The sequence below is a fragment of the Mustela erminea genome, chromosome 17, assembly GCF_009829155.1.
Source record: "Mustela erminea isolate mMusErm1 chromosome 17, mMusErm1.Pri, whole genome shotgun sequence".
NCBI lineage: Eukaryota > Metazoa > Chordata > Mammalia > Carnivora > Mustelidae > Mustela > Mustela erminea.
In genome coordinates, this window is record NC_045630.1 from 21,303,791 (window position 1) to 21,325,498 (window position 21,708).

At 37.3% G+C, this 21,708-nt stretch overlaps 1 protein-coding gene across 3 annotated transcripts in view; it reads left to right on the forward strand.

Moving 5' to 3' along the window:
• HMCN1 (hemicentin 1) overlaps positions 1 to 21,708 on the forward strand; it is a 474,548-nt gene that overhangs the window by 128,152 nt on the left and 324,688 nt on the right. For all 3 annotated transcript variants that reach the window (XM_032317251.1, XM_032317250.1, XM_032317254.1), the window contains exons 3-4: positions 3,668 to 3,826; positions 5,351 to 5,473. In XM_032317251.1, the coding sequence (XP_032173142.1) occupies positions 3,668 to 3,826; positions 5,351 to 5,473 (282 nt within the window). The remainder of the gene's footprint in view (positions 1 to 3,667; positions 3,827 to 5,350; positions 5,474 to 21,708) is intronic.

Genomic DNA, 21,708 nt, shown 5'->3' on the forward strand with positions numbered 1-21,708 from the left:
TAGGAGATAGGAAACTAGAAAGAGCATTTGATCCAACACAAGTAGTGAAAGATAGTAAGTAGAAACATGGTACTGAAAGCTCTTTACCGAAGGAAAACTTTAGTTTGTTGCTAGACAGAGCAGAAGGCAAGATGGGAGGCTATACTTGTAACAAAATCAATGATAAGAAGAGTGAATTATGGGAAATAAGGGGGAAGGGAGGGTACTGATTCATGACAGAAGTAGAGGAATATGGTTTGACCATTGATTAGGGGAAGGAAGAGGGAAGGAAGAGGGAGGAGTCAAGATGACTTAGGTTTGAACCTGAATACGGAGGCAGGTAGTTCCACTAACAAAAATAGGGAAGACATGGTTGGGGAAAATATAATGAGTTCTATTTTAGACCCTTGGAATTGTGAAGAGCTGTAAAACATCTAGGAGATTCTTTTTTAAAGATTTTATTTATTTATTTGAGAGCGAGTGGGAGAGCATGAATGGGTGGGAAGGGGCAGAGGCAGAGGGAGAAGCAGAATCCCTACTGAGCAGGGAGCCCAACCTGGGGCTCGATCCCAGGACCCTAGGATCATGACCTGAGCTGAAGGTGGACGCTTAACCAACTGAACCACCCAGACACCCTTGCAGTAGAGGCTTAACAGGCAATGGAAAATGTAGTATTAGGGTTGTCTGAGTGGCTCAGTCGGTTGAGGCTCTGGCTCTTGATTTTGGCTCGGGTGGTATTGTTGGGTCCCCAGTGTTGGGTCCCCCAATAATGGGTCCATGGTCAAAGGAGCAAGACTGATACAAAGTGAAGGTCAAGCAAAGCTTTATTTCGTGCCAAGCATCAATAATCAAACCAACCGTCAAGCAGACCGGTCGGGGCTGCTCTTTACAGAGAGGACCACCTCTCTCTGCTTCACTAGACTAGCTTTTAGGGGCAAAGGCCATGTAGTTGGGCCTGGCCACACACAGGTGGCCAATGAGATTGCAATACACAGAGAAAGCTGCACAGTCATGCTAGGTCCTACACGGGTGGCCAATTGAACTACAGTTCACCTCATATTAGACATTTGCACTAGCCTATCACCTTGGTGAGAATTGGCACCCAAAAGGAGGGCCCACACTCCTTGGTAGCTAGAGAGACAGTATGTGCGCTTTACTGATTGGATGTCTCCACCTGTCCCGACTCATCCCTGCATTCGGGCTGTTATCTCTACCTGACCTGACCCACCCTTGTATTTGGGCTTTGTTACCTTGGACTGGTTTCCCGGACTTGTTTTTAAGTAAGTTCCCCTGGGGAGTCGGGGGGCAGGGTCAATTTAAGTTTTACTGCATAAACAACAAAATGGCTCTTCAACTGAGGTGGGGCCACTCTGGCTAAATACAGTATCTCATGGGCTGTGAGCTCAAGCCCCAACTGGGGCTCTGCACTGGGCGGGGAGTCTGAAGATCCTCTCTCTCTGCCCCCATCCCAATCTCCCTCCCTTTCTCTCTCAAATAAATAAATCTTTAAAAAAATGTAAAATTGGAATTCGGGAGGTAAGTACAGTCTGAAGATACAAATATACAAGTTTTTGAGAACAGTATTATCTATTATCATTAATACACGTAAATAATGATGGATAGGTGGTCAGTCCTGCAAGAATAGAAAGGACTGTTAACAGTAAAATTTCTGGGTGTCTTTGGCTGACGTCTTCTCAGAAGTGAAGATCAGGTTACTACAGTGTTCAGTCTGCTACCATTAAGAAAGTGACATAATATTCCACAGGTGTCTCAATTTTAGAAGTGTTTTATAACCATTGGTGCTCTGTTCCAACTCATTTAATGAATGGTACTCCCAGCCTGTAAGTTTTGAGTGCGATCCAAAGCAAGAAAAGATTCTCCAGTTTGTCCAAACTGCAGTGTAAACAGTTCAAATGCCTGACTCTTTTGACCCTGATTAGCTCTGTGGTGCTCAGGATATTGTTTCACAATCTGAAACTGTTTAAAGCCTGAGAACAGCCCCAGTAGGAAATCAAGTAGAATCTCCAGAGTTTAAAGTAATAACTTTATCCCTTTTGTCAAGTAATTATTTTCTTTTTGAGAAAGAGCTCTTACTTATTGAATTCTGGTGGACTATAGAAACATAGGACTCCCCCCGCCCCCATAACCCCAAGCTCTCTTACTTTTTATTTGGTTGTCTTTTCTAGACTGTGAGTTCCTTAAGGACAAGATACTTTAGCTTATTATTCCTCTTTGTGTATCTAAATCCTAGCAGGGTGTTTAGTGGTTCTGGATTGCTCAAAACATATTGGTTGAAAGTCCATTCCCTTGGCCCTGTGGTTATTGACTTCTATGCTAAGGAAATAATCAGACATTTAAATATATATACATGCATATGTATATATAATATAATAGTGTATATATAATATACAATAATATAGTGTATATATACATATATATAAAATAGATTTGTATTTATATATAATAGAGGAAAATTTGAAAGAGCGCTAATCAACAGTAGGGAAATGGTTAACTAAATTATGGAATGGTTAACTAAATATTATGCAATCATTAAAACCTATAATTTTGAAGAACATAGATGACATGGAAAAGAGGGATATGATCCTAAATTTAAAATATAGGAAACTGTAAATACAGCATCCTTACAGTTTAATCTATAAATCCATATAATTTTGAATTAAATAAATGTGAGAAGAATTCTTCCTAGGATGTGGACTGTTATTGTTCAGGAAAATATATTGAGTCTATCCAAGTAGAAAATAAAACACAGAGACCATGTGTTAGTCGGAAAAGTAAGACAGAATGAAAAGAGTGACAAAGAATGTGTATTTTATGTAAGGTGGTCATGAGAGGCTCTTCTGATAGGTAACAGTTGGGCAAAAGCTTGAGGTATGGGAGATATACCAGTACGTTTGTTTGCTGGAGGGAATGACCCAGTAAAGAGGAATGTTTGGCAATGGAGTAGAGAGAGGCAACAGCAATAGGAGCTGTGTTTTTGGTTAGGTGCATGTGAGTAGTTAGCCCTCGTTCTGCCCAAATGATTCCTTCACTGTAAAGGTAGGACATGTGGCTCGATTAATAGATATCGTGGTGGGCGTTCATGGAAGTTCTCTTCTGATTGCACTCTCAAGGTCATCAAATAAGGGATAAGAAAAGAGGGATATATGAAATAGGTTAGGGAATAGAGAGTGAATCAACATCTAATTAAGTGAAAAACATATAAAAATTTCTATTATTGGGGCGCCTGGGTGGCTCAGTGGGTTGAGCCGCTGCCTTCGGCTCAGGTCATGGTCCCAGGGTCCTGGGATCGAGCCCCGCATCGGGCTCTCTGCTCAGCAGGGAGCCTGCTTCCTCCCCTCTCTCTGCCTGCCTCTCTGCCTGCTTGTCATCTCTCTCTGTCAAATAAATAAATAAAAAATCTTAAAAAAAATTTCTATTATTTTGTGTGTTTGGGATGAATTTATAATTTATCCATAAATATATGTTTTTCACTCTCCACATCATTTTATGTCTTTTCTGTCTCCTGGTAAGCAAAGTGATCAATCCAGTGGCAAACCGATGGAAGATAAATGTGAAGAGAACTTCCTCAGCTCTACAACTTCTAAAGCAACTTGCTATAACTAAAATATTCCTTCCTTTTTTATTGATGAAATAATTGCAATTTTATTTTTTCTCTGCTCCTCAACAGGGTGGTGGTGATTGTCCAGAAATGAGTATTGGAGCTATAAAAATTGCCTTGGAAATTTCTCTTCCTGGTTCTTTCATCTACGTTTTCACCGATGCACGGTCCAAGGATTATCGGCTCACTCACGAGGTGCTCCAGCTTATCCAACAGAAACAGTCACAAGTGAGTAGGAATCAGCCCCCAAATGTTCTATCTGAATACAGCTGGGAGGAATTCAGGCATACCTTGGAGATATTGTGGGCGCAGTCCTGACCACCATAATAAAGCAGATATCACAATAAAGCCAAGTGAATTTTTGTGTATGTAGAAGTTATGTTTATACTATACTGTACTCTCTTACGTGTGAAGTATTATTATATCTTAAAAATATATATATATCTTAATTAAAAAATACTTCATTGCTAAACAATCCTAACCATCATCTGAGCTTTCAGCAAGTCATTCTCACTGATCATGAATCACCATAGCATATGAATAATGAAATAATGAATAATATATATGAATAATGAAAATATGAAAAAGTTTGTATATATGAATAATGAAAAAGTTTGAAATACTGCAAAAATTACTAGAATGTGACACGGAGACATGAAGTGAGTAAATGTTGTTGGAAAATGGTGCTGATAGAATTGCTTGTTGCAGGGTTGCCACAAACCTCTAATTTGTAAGAAACGTAGTATTTGTGAAGCACAATAAAGTCAAGTTCAATAAAAGAAGTTGTGCCTTTATGGCATTGAGAAGTTGCCTCTCCTCTTTGACTAAACTTTGTATGGCAAATGCCAGTAATTATAACTATTGATCTGTATACATGTACTCCAATACATATGTGTCATTTAATTTAAGCATATTACATTGATATGTAATATTTGTACATATTAATACCTTGTTTATTGATACAGAGAGGAAATGATTGGGGATTAATGAAGTTATTCTTACCATCTTATCTTTTTAACTGACAAAAACATAGGCCTATGTCTCAAATATCACATCCTATATGGAATCTCCTCTTAGTCAGTTACTTGTTGTATCAGTTAGCTCTTGCTGTGTAACAAACAGTTCTACCTCTCAGTGGCTGAAAACAACACACATTTATTTCTCACATATTTTCAGGGCTCTGTTGATCTAGGTGAGGCTTGCTCACTTATCTAGGCTGATCTCTAGGGTGAGTTGGCTCTGTTTCACAGGTTTCTCACCATTTTTTGAGACCAGTAGGCTAGTTTAGACATGTTTTTTTCACGGCCAAAGCAGAAATAGTATATATCAAGTGCTAGATCACAAGATACACAAGGTATCTAGATACACAAGATACACAAGATACACAAGCTCTTGAATGTAAGCTTGAACTGACAGAATGTCCCTTTTGCTTTGGGCTGCTGGCCAAAGCAAATCATATGTCCAAGCTTTCATTTGAAGATGACAGATTAACTCCACCTCCTAAACAAGAGAGATTTCTAAGTCTTTTGCAAAGTGCATGGATATAGGGATGGATATATACATATATATATATGATGTATGGTATATACATTTTTATATGTATATATGTATATTATATATGTATGATATATATATAATAATGTATATATTCCACTGTACTAGTAGCATATAAACATGTAATAGGTACTCAATAAATTCATATTGATTTCAGAAAACCCTTTAAATTGTCTTCTTTTTTTAAAAATATCATAGGTGGTATTTGTGCTCACTGGAGATTGTGATGACAGGGGCCATATTGGATATAAAGTCTATGAAGAAATTGCCTCTACAAGTTCTGGTCAAGTGTTCCATCTGGACAAAAAACAAGTTAATGAGGTCAGTTTGATAAAGTGGGTCTACTTTATTACTAACTACCTTACCAAGGTATTAGTTAGGCCAACCTAGCTATGACAGATTTGATTTCAAAAACAATTTGCAAAGAGGTTGCCTTTTTTTTTCCCCCATAGTACACAGGTCAATAAAGGCATTAAACCAATGTAGGGAAGCATAGATTTATATAATATTAGTTCCTAGATTATATTATTCTATACTGACATGTTATTTAGATTTAAGCATAAATACTTAAAATTCATTCAGAGGGAATTGGAAATTTTTGTAGTTCTTGTTTAGGAAGGTCAGTTTGTGTTTCTGATGCACAACTTTTGGATAACTGGTAACAGAAGGTGTGACAGTTCACTGAAGTAGAAAATGAAAAAATTATTGAGCAAAAGTCTGATGATGTTTGATATCTAAGATTAAAAGTAAAAAACTGTAAGTAACTGTATAGTTAATTAAAAACTTTTATGGTAATAAAATCAATAACTTAAGTACTAAGAAAATCTTGGTATTTTCTAAAACAGTGTTTGAGACATGTCTGTCACAATTCTTTCTCTTTTTTGGTACTTTCTTGGGACCTCACTGTGATAATAAAATTTATTTATTTATTTATTTATTTATTTATTTATTATTTATAAGTTTCTAGGGACATGCCAATACAAAGATAAGGTCTTCAGTGGGCATAATTCAAATTTGATCGATGTGGTTACTGTATCTACACAAGTTCTATTAATTTCATGACGGACTCCTTTGTTTTGAATGAAATGGTTCAGTAAGTCCTCTTCTGCCTAAAGAGTTCTGTTACATCATGTTGGAACTCAAAGGATCTTGCAAATTTTTAGACTAATTAATGTCCAGCAAAAATATTTATTAGCATATGATATACAAACTTGGAAGTTCATTTTATTTTACTTATTTATTTTTTGTCTTTAAAATTTTTTTTTAATTTTTTATAAACATAAAATGTACTATTAGCCCCAGGGGTACAGGTCTGTGAATCTCCAGGTTTACATGCTTCACAGCACTCACCATAGCACATACCTTCCCCAATGTTCATAACCCCACCACCCTCTCCCTACCCCCTCCCTCTGGCAACCCTCAGTTTGTTTTGTGAGATTAAGAGTCTTTTATGGTTTGTCTCCATCCCAATCCCATCTTGTTTCATTTATTCTTTTCCTACCCCCCAAATACCCCACTTTGCATCTCCACTTCCTCGTATCAGGGAGATCATATGATAGTTGTCTTTCTCTGATTGACTTATTTCACTAATTGTAATACCCTCTAGTTCCAACCACGTTGTCGCAAATGGCAAGATTTCATTTCTTTTGATGACTGCATAGTATTCCATTGTATATATACCACATTAAATTAAATACCACATGGAAAGTCATTTTAGTGCATTTAGTTGGAAGAAATACTCTTAAGAGGGTTATGGCTTGAATTCATATTTTGTCCATTATAAAGATTTAGAAATGCCAGGGCAGAGTCTGACAGTTACATAGGGAATCCTTTAGAGGTTATTTGCATAAAAATTTGCATGAGAATTTGGGAACCTGGGAAGAAAAGAGTTGGGAAAGAGTGCAAAACTTTCTCAGGAACTGAATTTCTTGTCCTATCCCTTCGGGCTGTGTTTAACCTGAATGAAGGAAAGTCTTTCCTCCTATAGTTGTTTTTAACCTGGAATTGTGTAAGACTGTGGGGTACAGTCAGTATCATCAGCACAAATTAGGGCATAAGGGCATCATTTACTGCTTAGAGTGTTTGAGGTTCTGGATTAAAAGTGACAGTGGTGTAAAGTGCAGTGAGATGGGGCAGAACATGCCATGCTCTATGGACGTGCTGGTTCCTGGCAGAAGGTACTAGAGAAGAGAAGAGGTAAGAAGAGACATGACTTGTACCTAGGGCATTTGGAAGAACAGTAATTCAAACCTTTAAGCAGTCAGGCCCAACTTGGAGCTCCCCAAAACAAGTTGGGTGAACTTTTAGGGAGAACCATAGGACTTTATTAGGAGTTGGGCCCTAGAGCTAGAAGATAATATGGTGGAGCTCATAAATGTAACCCCATTTATATCCACAAACCCAGGGAAAACTGACTTACACAAAACTGAAAGTACTATTGTTGTCTTAAATGGAGAAAATAAGCCCTACAGAGGTGCACACGTCAGTTTTTAAATAAACGGTACCGGGGCACCTGGGTGGCTCAGTGGGTTAAGCTGCTGCCTTCGGCTCAGGTCATGATCTCAGGGTCCTGGGATCGAGTCCCGCATCGGGCTCTCTGCTCAGCAGGGAACCTACTTCCCCGTCTCTCTCTCTTTGCCTGTCTCTCTGCCTGCATGTGATTCTCTGTCTGTCAAATAAATAAACAAAATCTTTAAAAAATAAAAAAAAATAAACGGTACCATGTATATTTTTTGTAGTCCTAGTAATTTTTTAAAAGATTTTATTTTAGAGAGAGAGCATTGGGGGAGGTGGGGAAGGGCAAAGAGAGCCTCAAGCAGACTCCATGCTGAGCACAGTGCCCCACGCAGGGCTTGGTCTTACCACTCTGGGATCATCTAACCCGATTTCAGACCAAGAGTCGGATGCTTAACTGACTGTGTCACCCAGGTGCCCCCATAGTCCCAATAATTTTTAATAATTCTGACAATTACTAAATAATTGACAAAATCAATTTATAAAAATTCAAACAAATTTAACCCACTGATATTTTAACCTTCAAGTTTAGCTTAAGCAGAATAGAACTAGAGAAGCATTCCTAAAATTGTCCATTTTTATAAATTGGATTTCAATGCCAACAGGCATGAGCTTTAATTTAGCTGTCAGTCATAGTAGTTCCAACCCCTTCATCATTTGGAAAGGTCAGGAAAGGTCATCTCATTTACTTTGGGCCACTGAGATGCAAGAGGAATTTAGCTAGGGGCATCTTGGAAGAGTGCTCTTCTAGGTATTATTCTGGACTGATGTGAATCCCAGACCTGATGCAGCCATCCTCATACAGTTCCGAGGATTAAGCAAATGTAAGAGGAATTTGGATTAAGTCAACACTCAAGTCCGATCCTACTGCTAAGCCTCCAGAATTAAGGAAATGATGTTTCTGCTCATACCAATTAGAATTCAGTATTTAGTTACCTAGAGATAAATGCATCCTATTTGATAAGAATTCCTTTGTGACATGGTTTCTGTTAGCTCCAGTTTCCTCATTTGTAAAATAGAATTATCCATTTTGGAGAGTCATTAGAAGATTAAATGAGATAATGCATGTAAAATGTTTCACACAAGGTCTGGTACAGGGTAAGTGCCCATTTAATGTTAACTAGTATTTTTATAACCCTTATAATGTTGTTATTTTGCTTTCAAAGTGGAGAAAAAGTGCCACTATGTTTGTTAGGAACCAGATGGCTAGCTGTTGCTAGGAAATAAATTTACTCAAATGGGAAAAGGATGGAGAGATGGTTTTCTTGTTTCCTGTGTGAGAAAAACATGTAAAGGAGTTACTAGGCACTGTATAAGCCAATGTTTCCCTTATAGAAAGCCATGATGGTGGAAGATTTTATTAACAGAAACCAGAATGACAATGATAAAGTTGGATCTGCAAGATTTTTAGTATATAGTTCAGCCATTTTTCCTTTCTCATTGCTCAAAAGTCTATTATATAAACATTATAAACTCTAGAAAAAGGAGATGCTGTAGAGAGAACTACACAACAGAAATGAGAACTGCAGGGAAGCCACACATGAGTTGAGTCCTTTCATTTTACTCGAGTGATTTTTCATCTTTTCCCAAAGGTAATTGTGGAGAATTATGCTTTATTCTCTTAACCTAGTTCGTCAGTTTCCTAGTAGGGTATATTTTGTATCAACTCTCTCTTGAGATAACTTGAGGTTTCCTCTTTCTTCCCGTTTTTTTTTTTTTTTTCCTTTAATAATACTTAAGTAGAGTATCTTTCATCTTTATTTAACATGAAAGAAACCAAAGTGAAGAAATTATTTGGCTGGGCATCAGTGGTCTATAAATCATCGTATGGTATTACATTTTGGAAGCACAAGTTAAGACACATCTCAAGGATGTACTTAAACAATTCACCTCTGAAGTTGGAAAAGGAACTAAAGCCTCACTCCTCCATTTCTTTGTAAACTGAGTTATTGTCAGTGGATCTAGTTAATGTTTCCTTAAGAGTAAGAGTCTAACTTTGAAATCTGAAAGTTACCCACAGTTATGCTTTTGCATCAAAGAAGCTAGCACAAAAGATCTATTGTTAATTGGATAATTTACTTGTTCCGAATTTCCCCATTCTTTCTCTCTACCTCTCCCAACTCATGTCTTCAAATCTTCCCCTTCCATCTCCCCTGTTTCCCCACAAAAGTCTTTCCACCTGTACGTTCTAGCCCTATGGATTCCCCACTTGTAAGTAACGCTGCATATTGGGCTGTTTTATATCAGAAGGAAGTTTTATTAAATAAAGGAATAATTGTCAAATAATTTGTTTGCTAAAGGAGTAAGTGATGATATCTAGAAGTCTCTCAGTAAATCTTACTATCTTATCTTGTAACTTACAAGTCTTTGGTGTAAGATGTTTCAATGTCAGTGTTCCTTGTGAGCACTTAGTGCTTTCTCTGGGAGTGGACCCTATGTTGCTGTGTTTGGTGCAGGCATAGTCTATTCTACCCTCATTCTGTATTAAACATGGAAGGCTCCCACAGTTCTTTCTTTTCTCAGAGATCACCCTGTGATTAGAAAATAGTAGTAGTACCCACTTAGAATGATCAAGTGCTTGATATGGCCGTTGAACAAGACTTCAGTTTTATTTCATTTAATCCTTACCATAGTCTGTAAGAAAGACCATGTGATCGTAAGCCCCATTTCACGGAGGAGGGAGTTGAAGCATAGGGAACCAGAGCAAGGTTAAATTGCTGCTAAGTGTTTGAACTTAGGGGACATACTCAGTCTTTCTCCTTAGACAGTACTCTTAGCCACCACAAGTCCCTGTCTGTGATTTCCACTTCTATTTTCATCAGAGATGCAGTTTTTTAAATTTAAGTAAAATTAGCATACAATGTTGTCTTAGATTCAGGTGTACAATATAGTGATTTGACAGTTCTGTGCATTATTCAGGATTCACCACAATGAGTGTAGTTATCTATGACCACACAATATTGTTACAATATTATTGACTGTATTCTCTATGCTATGCTTTTCTTCTCTGGGACTGTTTATTTTGTACCTGTAAGTTTGAACCTCTTAATTCCCTTTATCTATTTTATCCATTCCCCACCCATCTCACATGAAAACTACCAGATTTTTCTCTGTGTTTCAGAGTCTGGTTTTGTTTGTTCATTTGTTTTGTTTTTAGAGTCTACATATAAGTGAAATCATATGATTTTTTTTTTTTGGCTCTGACTTCACTTAGCATTATACCCTCAAGTCCACCCATGTTATTACAAATGACAAGATCTCATTCTTTTTTTATGGCTGGGAATATATATATATATACACACATATATATGTAAAATACATAATAATAATATAGTATAATATAACACAATATAATATATATATAAATGTGTATCAAATGTATATGATAGACACCTGGGTTGTTTCTATATCTTGGCTGCAATAATTGTAAATAATACTGCAATAAACATAAGGGTACATATATTTTTTTGATTTAGTGTTTTTGTTTTTTTGGGTCCAGTAGTAGGATTACTGGAGCATATGGTATTTCTATTTTTCATTTTTTGAGGAGCCTCCATACTGTTTTCCACAGTGGTTGCACCAATTTGCATTCCCACCAACGGTGCATGAGGGTTCTTTTTTCTCCACATTCTCGCCAACACTTGTTATTTCTTGTCTTTTGGGTACTAGTGATTCTGACTAATATGAAGTGATAACTCACGGTGGATTTGATTTACATTTCCCTCATGATTAGTGATTTTGAGAATTTTTTATGTACCTGTTGGCCATCTGTATATCTTCTTTGGAAACTTTTCTTTTTCTTTTTCTTTTTTTAAAGTTTCTATTTACTTTCTTGATAGGGAAAGACACAGTGAGAGGGGGAACACAAGCAGGAGGAGCTGGAGAGGGAGAAGCCAGGCTTCCTGCTGAGCAGGGAGCCAGATGCAGGGCTCCATCTCAGGACCTTGGGATCATGACCTGAGCCGAAGGCAGACACTTAACAACTGAGCCACCTGGGGCCCCTGGAGACTTTTCTATTCTGGTCTTCTGTCCATTCTTTAATTAGATTATTTGTTGTTTTAGTGTTACATCATGTGAGTTCTTTATATATTTTGGATATTAGCCCCTCAAGAAGTTGTAGTTTTATCAGTAAGTTAGAAATTTCAGTCTCCTAATTTTTTCAGTTTGACGCTAGTCACCACACTAACCAGTGGGGACAGCAAAGGCCAACAAGATGCTGTCCCTGTCCTCATGGAGCCTAGAGGTAGGAGAGGGGATATAATGACAGTAGAAGGTGATAATAGCTGATGAAGCCAACCCCAGCAACTCAAGCAGCCAGACACTTCACTCAAGGAGGACCATGGGGCTCATTGGCCACCAGAGCACACCATCTGTTTCTCAGGATCCTACCTGTGCCATGACTGAGAGCAGACAGGGGGCCTCTAATGCCAGAGTTTCTGAGTTTGAGCACAGTTCCATCATTCACTAGATTCATGACCTTGGGTAAGTTACTTACCTCTTTGGTGCTTCAGTTTCTTCATTGGTAAGACAGGATAAATAATAGCACAAACCACAGAAGATTAAGCCCCATTTCTCCCTGTCCCTTCTATCTCTTAACAGTAGACTAGGGCATCTGATAAAAATTTACTATCCTCGGGGCACCTGGGTGGCACCTCGATTAGGCCTCCGACTCTGGTTTTGCTCAGATCATGATCTCAAGGTCGTGAGATTGAGCCCTGTGTTGGGTTCCATACTGGATGTGAAGCCTACGTGGGATTCTCTCTTTCCCTCTCCCTCTGCCCTTCCTCGCTTTCTCTCTCTTTCAAATAAATACATAAATCTTAAAAAAAAAAAAAAAAAGTACTACCATCTATTAGGGGCTGAAAAGGCACTGAAATACCTTTTTCTTTCTTTGCATAAGTGGCAGAGAGGTAAAAGTCCAGGACAATAGGAAGCTTGGGTCCAAACCCTCCGCCCCACTGGGCAAAACGGTACCAAGAGCTGCTAAAGTCTGCAGGCTCTGGGATCTGATTATCAGTTTTCTTACAACATCAAGGGAAAGAGGGCGGTCATCCCAGAATTTTTACTTTGGGAATGATACAAGAATGATGGCATCTATTACAGGGGCAGGGTGTCAGCAGTCATCTGGGCAGAAGAAGGAGCGCTCACTCAACTGGGGCAAAAGAAAGCTTAATGAATCATAGTTTAGCAAGATGTGGGCAGGGCTAAGGGCAGCCAACAGAGAATGCTGAAGCACCAAGAGTCCAGCAGCAATGGAAGAGAGAGTTTGGGCCAGCACCCAGGGAGACCTAAGGGTGTGAACTCATGAGACGTGATGGCATGTGATAGGCAAATTGCAGCCTTGGAGAGATAGAGCCAGAGGAACAAATATCCAGCCTTGCTTTCTTCATCCCTCGCAATTCCTGATGGATTTTCATTTCCTGGTGCCTTTTTAATTTTCCTCAGTCTAACTGGAAACTGGGAGACCAAGGAGCCCTATTGAAGTAGTTCGTAAATGTCAGTGTCCCAGGGCACAGAGCCTTATGAACAAGGGTAGAGAATGATCTGGAGGCGCAAAATGAAAATAAACAGCACAAGCAGTATTGTGTGGTGGTTAAGGTGGTTAAGGCTCTAGGCTCTAGGAACATGGCTCATATCCCAGCCATGTGACCTTACACAAGTCACCTGGTTTTTCTGTCTCTTGTTTCCTCATCTGTAAAATGGAAAGAGTGATAGAATGTACCTTAGATAGCTGTTGTATTTAGAACATATCAATAAATATTAACTGCTAATATTTTTATTTACTGATACATGTTAGTCAAAATATTCCATTAGCCTTTTAGAATTTTCCCTAAAACAAAGAAATATATATGTATATATATATGAATTTTTTAAAGAAATATATATTTAGTGTCCATCTGTGACACCATGGCCAAAGATAATGGGGAATTCTTGGGCTTTAGGGCAGGAGGGTTTGAATGACCTCTCTATCTTTAGCTTTATATAGCTTTATATAAATTCTCTGAGACTATTTCTTCTTGTGATAACAGGCATATTAATTACTTCACAGGACAGTCATGAGGTTTAAATAATATAAGGAATACCTAGAGTATACCGAAGGGAGACCTAGGAGAATGGAAATCACCCAGCCTGTGGGTTTTTAGGACAGGAATGGCTCCTTTGCCAAAGAGGACACCTGTAGTTTTCCTTTGATTGTAGGTCCTGGGGTACCCTTACCCTACAGAGTACTCGGAAGGACAGAGGTATTTTGGTGAGCCCCAGCTTTACAAATTAATGTCTGAAGGAGAACAGACTCAAGACTACTGTAGACTTAAAAAAAACAAAACAAAACAAAACAAACAAACAAACAAAAAAAAGACTACTGTAGACTTTTGTACATTTCGCAAACTTTCACAATTTCCTTAGAGTTGTCATTTATCTTATTTTCACATCATAATAAAATGTTAAAAGTTAAAGGGCTTAACTGCTTATTTTGTGAATATAATCACATCAATCAATACTAATCTTTTTTTTTTTTTTTAAGATTTTATTTATTTGACAGGCAGAGATCACAAGTAGGCAGAGAGGCAGGCAGAGAGAGAGAGGAAGGGAAGCAGGCTCCCCGCTGAGCAGAGAGCCGATCCCACGACCCTGAGACCATGACCTGAGCCGAAGGCAGAGGCTCAACCACTGAGCCACCCAGGCGCCCCGATGCTAATCTTAATAATATAGGTAACCTTTAGAGAATGCTTTTTATGTTCCAGGGACTGTACTCTGCATTTCTCTAAGACTCACTGGCCTATGGGCAACAGATAATTTTTCAAACAATAAGTTAAGCATGTACTTTTTGTTTTAAGTAAACAAATGGAAATGTAAAGTACACATGGGTTCATTTAAGCATATTAGTGACCAATAAAGCACTAGTGCTTGTACGGTAATAAGCCCACTATGCAAAGTCCCAAAGAGAATAAATTCCATTCCCCTGCCAGTCATTCTGGAGTCTGACTGTGTCACTGCAGCTATAGAGAGGAGACAAAAGCAGGCAGTGTCCCTGGTGCCCCTGCAAGGGAAGGGAAGGGAGGTGATTTGGGTCTGAGAAGCAACCTAGAGCTGAGAGATAGTCATGTCCTGGAAGTTCTTCTGGAGGAAAACAGGACACACGATCCTCTCTTCTGTCTGTAACAGTAATTAAGACTCCAAGGTAAAGAAAACACTTTTATTTATTTTTTTTCCACTAAAGAATTTCCAGTGAGGAGGAGGAGTCAAACTTACTAGATACTTCAGTAGAAGTAGGTAAGGCCTGGGAAAATGAAGTGCTGGTTTATTTAAGTTTTGTTGAGGCATAATTGGCATATATTACACTGACCATGTTTAAAGCATGCCCGTTTGATAAGTTATGACATCTGTATTCATCACCGCAGTCAAGGTAAAGAACATATCTGTCACTCTCAAAGGTTTTCTTGTATCTCTTGTCACTCCTTCCTACCCCAATGTGTTACCACCCATCCTTAGGCAACCACTGATCTTTTTTGTCACTATTTTTTATCACTAGTTTGTCCCTTCTTTATCACTATGTTTTATCACTAGTTTGTCACCTTTTTATCAGTATAGTTTATCACTATTTTTTATCACTAATTTTTATCACTAGTTTGCATTTAAAAATTGTTATATAAATGAAATCATATGGTATGTACCCCTTTTTGGTCTGGCTTACTGCACTTGGAATAATTATTTTAAGGTTTGTCTGTATTTTATTTTATTTTTTAATTTATTTTTAAAGATTTTATTTATTGAGAGAGAGAGAGCGAGAGCACGCACACGTTTATGAGTTGGGGGGAGGGGCATAGGAAGAGAGACAAGCAGACTCCCTGCTGAGTGGGGACACCCCCAACAGGGCGTGATCCCCAGACCCCAGGATCATGACCTGAGCTGAAAGCAGACATCCAACAAACTGAGCCACAGAAGAGTCCCAAGATTTATCTATATTTATGTGTTTAACAGTTCATTCTTGTTATTGCTGGGTAGTATTTTACTGTATGGGTATACCAAAGTTGTTTATTCATTCACCTGATAGTAGACATTTATATTGTTTCTAGCATTGGGCTATGACAATTGAAGCTGTATAAATGTTCATATATAAGTCTTTGCTACATGGACATATGCTTTCATTTCTTTTGTAAAATACCAAAGGGGAATGACTGGATCAGATGATAGTATTGAAGTAACAGTCTTACACCCAATCCATAAAAAATTCTAACATCTTGGCAACAAAGAGACTCAGAGATGAGAGATTACTGGATATATTTCTCTTGCTAGTTATATACTCATTTTCACAGGTTAATACTAGTATTAGAAAGATTATAAACGTTGCTGAAGTGTGAATTCAACAAAGCCCTTTCCTGCTGCTTGGTCAAAGAACCCTTGTGACTAGAATTTAGGCCTAGAGCTTTGTGTATATACAAGCTCAAGGATGAGACTCTGAAACCCAAAGTTTTGAACAGTTAATACTCTGGAATGAAGTATCTGCCATTTTGTTTTTCCATCTTCTGAGTTTTACTCCAGACATTATTTCAAAAACATAACCTTACTGCTGACCTTAAAATAAGCAAAAACGGGTGTTTCCTCTGAAATTTGAAAATGTATCAGAGACAAATAGAACATTCTAGAAAGCTGCAGGAAATGTTTGAAAACAATGCATAAATGTTTCCATTTATTCATTCTTTGAATTCACCTAATTAAATGCTGAAAATGAAGTGGAGAACTCAGAGCTCAAACTTCGAAAAATACGAAGTCTTTATATCCACGAACGCGTGCAAAAAAGGAATCGTTCTCCTCGTTCCAGTAGAATGCTTGCTTTATTATGCTAAGATCGACATGTTATCCTCATGGATGTGTGCTGGCAACTCTAGTATTCCAGTCACATAGTTTATCACTCACCTGGAGTCACTATTTAGATCACTGAAATGGTGGAATGAAGCCATGTGTACTTTTTTTTCAGAATAAATAAAACATAACATACTTAATTTATTGTTGAAAAACTTATTTATGGCTCATGGACCTCTGAGCATTAAACAATATTTGAAAATCTTATTTACAGTGTAGATAAAATGTAATATCTTTGCAAGTGGAGGAAAAAGATCGCTCTTCTCAATAGTATCTTATTTAGGCAGAAGTTACCAAGAGTTAAGCAGGGCCCTCCAGTCGTGTGAAATAGTGGGGAATGGGAAGTGGGGCATGCATTGTTTAAAAGGATAAGCCTATAAAAAATGAGAATGACTACTTTTCATTTCATGGTTTCATGTATTGGCTTGGGGAACTATTTGAAGGACTAATTACAAGCTGTGGCACTGTATTCTGTGAGGGCAGTGGGAGTCATATCTACAAAACAAAACTCATTGTCTATGTAGGTTTCAATGTGAGAGTGTTGTCCCACAGCCCTTCATAAGACAATCATAATATTAGGTCCCTGGTTATTACTTGTCTATAAAACTGAGGCAACAGACTGGATATCACTTCTCTCTAAAATACCAAAAAGGAGGAGGATGCTTATATAAATGACTCAAAGAATATTTCTGGAAAGTAAAGAAAGAAATGTTATTTAGGGGCAAATGGTAGCCATTAGGTTTCATGCATTCAGTATAACCAGAACAACAGAAAAAGAAATAAACCTGTTTTCTTACCTGACTTTATTTTAATTAGAAGCTGAAACAAAATGTTGATTTTGACTACGAGATGTCAACTTTAATGGAGTCAGTCAATAACAAGCCTTAACTATCAAGACATTAAACTCAAACTCAAAGTCTTTGAAAATTTATTCAAATACACACTGGCTTGAAATAAGTGACCTATTTGAGCCATTTCAAGGGCTTGCTCTTTATTTTTACTGGAGTTACAGTAGAAATTAAAGATTTGAATTGAGAGGAAAATGTCCAGGTATTTGATATTTAAAATTGAAACAACCTGATAGTCAACTGAATTCACTGACCATACTTTCTTTAAGAATTTACCTGTTAGGATTCACCAAGGAACACAAAGGAACGAAAAACATCTGCAGTGTTGAAGCAAATAAAAGTCCATTGAATTCTCATTTTCACAGAGCCTCAATGATTTGGATAATTCCTTTCATATTTTATCAATTTGTATTTTGAAGTTTTCTTTTAAAACTTTTTATTTAGAGACGGCAAGTGTCTACGGTGAAGTAATAAGCATGCCTTCCTCTCTCTACACACACACACACACACACACACCCTAGAGTATATCTGATCTAGGAATTCAGAAATAACAAGAGAACTAACACATTTAAGAGGTTATATACCTGTTGTTTCAAACAATATTGTATTTTGTAAAGATTTTAAATTATTAAGAAAGCAATTATGTTTCGGTATCTAATCTAGAAATTATTAAAGATATATATATAACAAGGATTTTTGGTATGTAAAAATCAAGTGAGATCATGTGTTGAAAGCATTTTTAAAGGGACCTAATTTTGAATCTTGGGAAGAATAATTTTCAATTGTAGTTTCTTCTTTCCCCAAAGACTCCTGAACATCTAGGCTGATTGGTCTAACTGACCAAGAGATTTGTGTGCCCAGAAGACCAAAGGTAGTTTTTTGTTTATCACAGAAGAGGGAAATATAAAAAGGTCTGACTACTTCATCTTTTCTCTAGATCAAGAGGTCCCTAATACTGGGATTTTCCTTTAATTATGATAATTAAATAATCTGGTTCAAGGTTAACTGGCTGTTCTTAATTTCTAAACATAGAAATGCTGATATAATTTTTAAATTTTTTCTTCTCAATTGCTTATCCAGGAATTCTACTATATAATTGCTATTGTTCTGGAAAAAAAGTTATAATTTTTGTACTAAACACAGTAGATTAATATTATTTTAACATTGCAAGGATGTACTTTGTTAATACCTTTGACAAAAATATCAATATCAAATAAAAGTGGCTTAATACATTTGGAGAACACATAAATTTTTTTTTGAAAAGCAGTTTAAGGGATTTCATATACAAAGGAGAAAACTTAAGACCTTATTTTCAATATTTCTATTTAATATAAATCAACAGAGAACTTTGAAAACAGTAGGCCTGTCTAATGAAGTGGTAAGCAGTTCCATGAAGATATTAGGTTGCAAATGCTAACTAAGTACATGTCATGATTTATCCTTTTTTGTACTTGGTTCCACATAAATAAAAACACTCATCAGGGACAACCTAAATTTTGCTTTTTATTCTGCAGTAGCAAAGAGGAGATGGAAGAGTTGAGAGTCAAAGCAAAGGAAGTTTTATTTAAGAAATCTATGACCTAGGGTAAATACCTGGAAATAGAGTCTATGCTCCATATATTTTCAAGGTTTCCTTATGCATTCCTAGAATGAACCAACTGTAACAGGTGATAAATGCAAAATCTTTTGAGAAATGGTATGAGCTACTTTTGAGAGCCCCCTTGTAACATTTTGGTCATGATTTGGCTTTGTGACAAAAATTACAAATGTCTTTTCTCTTTCTTGCTAAAGGGCCCGGGGGAAAAAATGCCTTGAGGTCATTTACCGTATGATTTAAAGAGCTTTGGTGTAAGTGAATGAATAAAGAAAAGGGGAGAAAAGATCTTTCAGAATTTAAAAAAAAATTTATTTGACAGAGGGAGAGAGATCACAAGCAGGCAGAGCAGCAGGCAGGGGGTGGGGGGAGTGGTAGGAAGCAGGCTCCCGGCTGAGCAGGGAGCCCGATGCGGGGCTCAATCCCAGGCCCCTGATGTCATGACTTGAGCCGGAGGTAGAGGCTTAATTAACCCACTGAGCCACCCAGGCGCCCCCAGAATTCTTAATTGTAATTTTAAATGAGCACAAATAATGTAGTTACTTTAAAAATATCATTGTTGGGTTATTTTATCACTTTTTAAATTACGATATTTGAAAAAACGACATGGTAGGGTTAAATCACTTAAAATTTGGCAATTAGTTTCTGTGAGCAGGAAGAAAGTTCAGGGATTAGTGAACCTGTTTAAAAAAATTTGTCCATTGTTCATTCAAATAATATTTATTAAATTGATAAATTCACTCAATAATTTATATAGTAACATTAAAATAATAAAAGCAAATAGAATTATTATTGCAAATGATGTTTTAAAATTATGTATCTGGCAAGATATTTATTTACATATATATGCATATTTCTAGAAAAAATGAAAGGTCACACCCAAATATGTTGATGACAGTCACTGGATATTATAATTCTAGGTAATTTTAATATTTATTTGTTTTATGTGCTTTATTTTTAAAATAATGGGTATGCATTATTTTTAAAACAAAGGAAAAGAGTGAAGGCATTTTCACTAAAAAAGAGAATTTCACTTGTTTTTTTTTCTTAAATCGACATATGAGTGAAATCATATGGTATTTGTCTTTCTCTGACTGACTTATTTTGCTTCTCTAGCTCCATCCATGTCACTGCAAATGGCAAAATTTCATTGTTTTTTATGGCTGAGTAATATTTCATTGTATATATGTATCACATCATCTTTATTCATTCAGCAGTCGATGGTCACTTGGGCTGTTTCCATAATTTGGCTATTGTAGATAATGCTGTTGTAGACAAAGGAGCAAAAGTGGGAAAAGAGAGAGAGAAAGGCAAACCAAGAAACAGACTCTTAACTAGAGAACAGTTGATGGTTACCAAAGGGGAACTGGGAGAGGGATGAGTGAAATAGGTCATGGAGGTTAAGGAGTGCACTTGTGATGAACACTGGCTGTTGTATGGAAGTGTTGAATCACTATAGTGCACACTTGAAACTAATATTACACTGTATGTTAATTAACTGGAAATTAAATAGAAACTATGAAAAATAAGAAAATTTCAATATACTACACCTACGTACAGAACAGGTTTATAAGCAAGGCTGTATGCTCTGTGCTGTGGGGCTGCAGGGATGAATTGCTCATAGACCTTGTGTTTCAAGATGCCAGCTTCTGGAATCTAGGAGAAAGATCAAGTCTTCCCTGTCCAAAAGCAAAATCAGTCTTTTTAGCAGCAAAGTCCACAAGAGCCAAACTGCAGAAAGAGCCAAGATGCCTTTCCACAGACGAATGGATAAGGAAGATGTGGTCCAGATACACAATGGGATATTCCTCAGCCATCAGAAAGGATGAATACCCAACATTTGCATCAACATGGATGGGACTGAAGGAGATTATGCTACATGAAATAAACCAAGCAGAGAAAGACAATTACTATATGGTTTCACTTACTTGTGGAACATAAGGAATAGCATGGAGGACATTAGGAGAAGAGAAAAATGAAGGGGAAACAATAGGAGTGGGAGACAAACCATGAGAGACTATGGACTCTGGGAAACAGAGTTTTAGAAGGGAGGGGGATGGGGAGATGGGTGAGCCCGATGATGGGTATTAAGGAGGACATGGATTGCATGGAGCACTGGGTGTTATATGCAAACAGTGAATGATGGAACACTACATCAAAAATTAATGATGTAGGGTCATAGGGTAGTTCTATTTTCAACATTTCGAGGAACCTCCATGCTGTTTTCCAGAGTGGTTGCACCAGCTTGCATTCCCACCAACAGTGTAGGAGGGTTCCCCTTTCTCTGCATCCTCGCCAGCATCTGTCATTTCCTGACTTACTAATTTTAGTAATTAGATACCACCTCACACCATTCTGACTGGTGTGAGGTGGTATTTCATTGTGGTTTTGATTGGTATTTCCTTGATACCGAATGATGTGGAGCACCTTTTCATGTGTCTGTTGGCCATCTGGATGTCTTCTTTGCAGAAATGTCTGTTCATGTCCTCTGCCCATTTCTTGATTGGATTATTTGTTCTTTGGGTTAAAAACTAGTTTTTTAAAAATTAAATATGCAGAGATAATATAAAGCTGTTAGAAATCTGTTATATAGATTTAATTTGTATGTAATAATTTATATATAACAAAGATGGACCTTTTGTAGGAATATCTACATTAGCATAGCCTCTTGGAGTAGAGGAGTCAGTGGATCAACTAGGAATGTCTAACACTTTAGTCTTTTATGAAATAGTGTTGTC